Here is a 3,226-nt window from a genome sequence, read left to right as displayed (position 1 = left end):
GGGGGGGGGGGGGTGCAGAGTGTGTGGGAAAGTGGGGTTTATTAGCATAGTGCCTCGCCATGTTGTGGTTTTATTGTGAACTGGAGACTGAGCGAGTTTGTTGATTTTTTTTGTCTTGAACCCACAGGTGACGTTAACCTGCCCACTGAAGTGCCAGTGCCCCCAGGAGGTGCCCAGCTGTGCCCCAGGAGTCAGCCTGACCCTGGACAGCTGTGGATGCTGCCGAGTTTGTACCAAGCAGCTCAATGAGGATTGCAGCAAGCTGCAGCCTTGCGATCACACCAAGGGCTTACAGTGCAACTTTGGAGCAAGCCCCATCGCTCAGCAGGGCATCTGCAGAGGTAAGGGATTCCTGTGGCTCATTGAGAACTTATTAAAACCACTCGGGATGTCTCCTGCCGTTCGCTCAAATGAAAAGCAGTTCTTGTCATCTTTTAAAGCCATGTTTGGTTATGTTTTATTGTTTTTTTGGCCATCGATTGGCAGTTAGGCTTGTGAGTTAAGCAGTCAGGAATTTAATTCACCGTGTGTGGATGTTTGAGGGGAAAGTGATTCCTGAGTAATCCATTGTTCAACCTCTGTGTTCCTCTGGGGACCTGTGGCTTACAAATTCCACAGCTATGTACTTTGTAAACTTGCGATTTCTTGTCTGTTCTCCAATTAGTTCCTTTCTTTATAATTAACAGAAAATGTTTTTTCTTGTGTTTTTACAGCGAGGTCCGAGGGCAGACCTTGTGAGTACAACAGTAAAATCTATCAGAATGGGGAGATCTTTCAGCCAAATTGCAAGCACCAGTGTACCTGCATCGATGGAGCTGTCGGCTGTGCTCCACTGTGCCCACAGGAGCTCTCCCTGCCCAATGTGGGCTGCCCTAACCCACGGCTGGTTAAGGTGCCAGGCCAGTGCTGTGAGGAATGGGTCTGTGATGGGAACAAGGTGGGATCGGAGGCCGGGGACACAGACGACCTCTTCAGCCAAGAAACGGTGATGAAGCCTTGGCAAGGTGGACCACTCCACAACAACGAGCTACTCTCCCTCATCCGAGGAGGCCTCAAAAGACTACCCGGTAAGTTACAGCATCTTCAAGGCCTTTTGGGCCATCCTGCCAATACTGGCTTTTGGACAGAGTTAGGTCATTAGCCTCAATCTTTCGGCTTTCCACTCAATCCTGTTCTTTTGAAATATTTATCCAGTTGCAACTGATTATTGAATCAGTTTCTAAAAGCAATTCAGCCAACTCCAATCACAACAGCTCACCATGTGAAAACAAAACTAGCCTCCCCTCCCTTTCACCAATCATGTTTCTTCTATGTCACCTGCTCTTATGAGCCACTGGTATAAATGTTGGACATAACAACAGCCTTGTTGCTTACATAGCTCAGTTATAGCTTACCATCAGTAAAGATAACTTTATTATATCCCATTGATCTATCTCAGGGCTGGTTTTCCGCTTTGCTGCAGGTTACAAGTGAGTGATGACCTTTCAAGACGTGCATTCCCAATTGCTACGGCAAACGCTAAACCTTGACCTTTCCTGAACTCTTAGCTATCGTCCACTTCAGGAAATTAGATTAAAAACAGCTGGAAAATCCTAACGTACAAGCCCCTGTAGAAATTATGTCATCACTGAGCGCCATGCGAGATCCACTTCCTTCACAATGTTGGCGAGGCTTATAAAAGCTGCCAGAGGTTACAGGTGGAAGCTGATACTTTCTAATAACCCAGCAGCAAGTCAATTTCTTGCTGACATTAACCAGAAACTGGGCACAAAAGCCCCAACAAAAACCAAGCTTGCGCATGACAACTGAATCAGGAAGAATAGTTTGTGAAATGACTTGATTAAAACCGGAGTTGTTTCCCTGCGATGTTTTTTTCTGAATGGCCTTTGTTCCACTTTTCTTTACAGCCTGGAGTCCCAAATGCTTTGTCCAGACAACAGAATGGTCCCAGTGTTCCAGGACCTGTGGGACAGGCATCTCCACAAGGGTCACCAATGACAACCCTGACTGTAAGCTTCGAAAGGAGACCAGGCTCTGTGACATTCGTCCCTGCAAACAGACCACCTTTCCCAGCCTGAAAGTAAGACCCGTCTGCTTCTGCCCTTCCCTTGCTGCTGTATGAATGGCTGATCCTGCCATTTTTTTTGCATTAATTTTTGAATAAATCCATGTCTTTGCTAATTATGCTTCCATTTCTTTTACTGCTCTCCATCGCAGAAAGGAAAGAAGTGCTACAGGACCAAGAAATCCACCACCGCTGTCCACTTCAGCTATGCTGGTTGTGCCAGTGTGAAGCGATATCGTACCAAACACTGTGGTTCGTGTGTCGATGGACGCTGTTGTACTCCCCAGCAGACCCGGACGGTCCGTGTTCGCTTCCGTTGCGATGATGGGGAGACCTTCACCAAGAACATGATGATGATTCAGTCCTGTCGATGCCATTACAACTGCGCCCACCACAACGAAGCGTCCAATCCTTACGTCATGTTGCACAACGACATTCACAAATTTCTAGATTGACAAACTGTGTAGCGAGTGCAGAGACGGGAAGAATGGATTGTCATCATGAATTCGGGGAAAAAGGGACGCAGCCAAAAGGCAGAAGGCCGCTCGGCTCTTAAAGCCACGAGGTGGAGATGCCGGTGTTGGACTGGGATGGACAAAGTCAGAAACCACACCAGACCAGGCTGCTCCGAAAGCTTGTGGTTTCAAATAAACCTGTTGGACTATAACCTGGTGCCGTGTGACTTCTGACTCTGACCAGCTCTTAAAACAGCAGCCTTTATGGAATAATAATTCTTCCTTTCACTTTAAAAGAGAGAGGTTTTGTCACGGTTATGGGAATAACCAGCACAACTTAAGATTTGCACTGGCTCCAGGTTAGATTTTCCCCAACTAATTGCCATATCAGTTCCAACATATCATTGGAGAATGTGACAAGGGTTTCCTTTTTTGTTTTGAAGGGGCTGTTGTGTAGGTTTCTAAATTTTGTCACATCATGCTGGCAGCAACATGGAAAGGGATGGGAGGGCATGGGCATAGATTTTTGCTGTTATACTGTAGCTATACCTACATGCACTGTGCAGCACTGCCCTTGTGGCAGCTAAAGACTGAGGGAAAGAGTCAACCCTCAAAGTTAATTGAAAGCTTCAATTTGTTGGAGCAAGGAGATAGCTTCATTTTGGAGCATAGATTTTGCTGGCTTTTGTTCTGTTTGTAACAAAGC

General features: G+C 46.6%; 2 protein-coding genes across 2 annotated transcripts in view; one reads left to right on the top strand and one right to left on the bottom strand.

The window, feature by feature from the left end:
• ccn1 (cellular communication network factor 1) overlaps positions 1–3,220 on the top strand; it is a 75,425-nt gene extending 72,205 nt beyond the window's left edge. The window contains exons 2-5 of the mRNA XM_020525497.2: positions 128–341; positions 714–1,067; positions 1,908–2,080; positions 2,218–3,220. Coding sequence (XP_020381086.2) covers positions 128–341; positions 714–1,067; positions 1,908–2,080; positions 2,218–2,520 — 1,044 coding nt within the window. The 3' untranslated portion in view covers positions 2,521–3,220. The remainder of the gene's footprint in view (positions 1–127; positions 342–713; positions 1,068–1,907; positions 2,081–2,217) is intronic.
• znhit6 (zinc finger HIT-type containing 6) overlaps positions 1–3,226 on the bottom strand; it is a 33,954-nt gene that overhangs the window by 19,391 nt on the left and 11,337 nt on the right. The gene's annotated exons all lie outside the window — the stretch shown is intronic.

Source organism: Rhincodon typus, chromosome 10, assembly GCF_021869965.1.
Source record: "Rhincodon typus isolate 14 chromosome 10, sRhiTyp1.1, whole genome shotgun sequence".
NCBI classification, from domain to species: domain Eukaryota; kingdom Metazoa; phylum Chordata; class Chondrichthyes; order Orectolobiformes; family Rhincodontidae; genus Rhincodon; species Rhincodon typus.
This window is presented reverse-complemented; position numbering and strand designations above follow the sequence as displayed.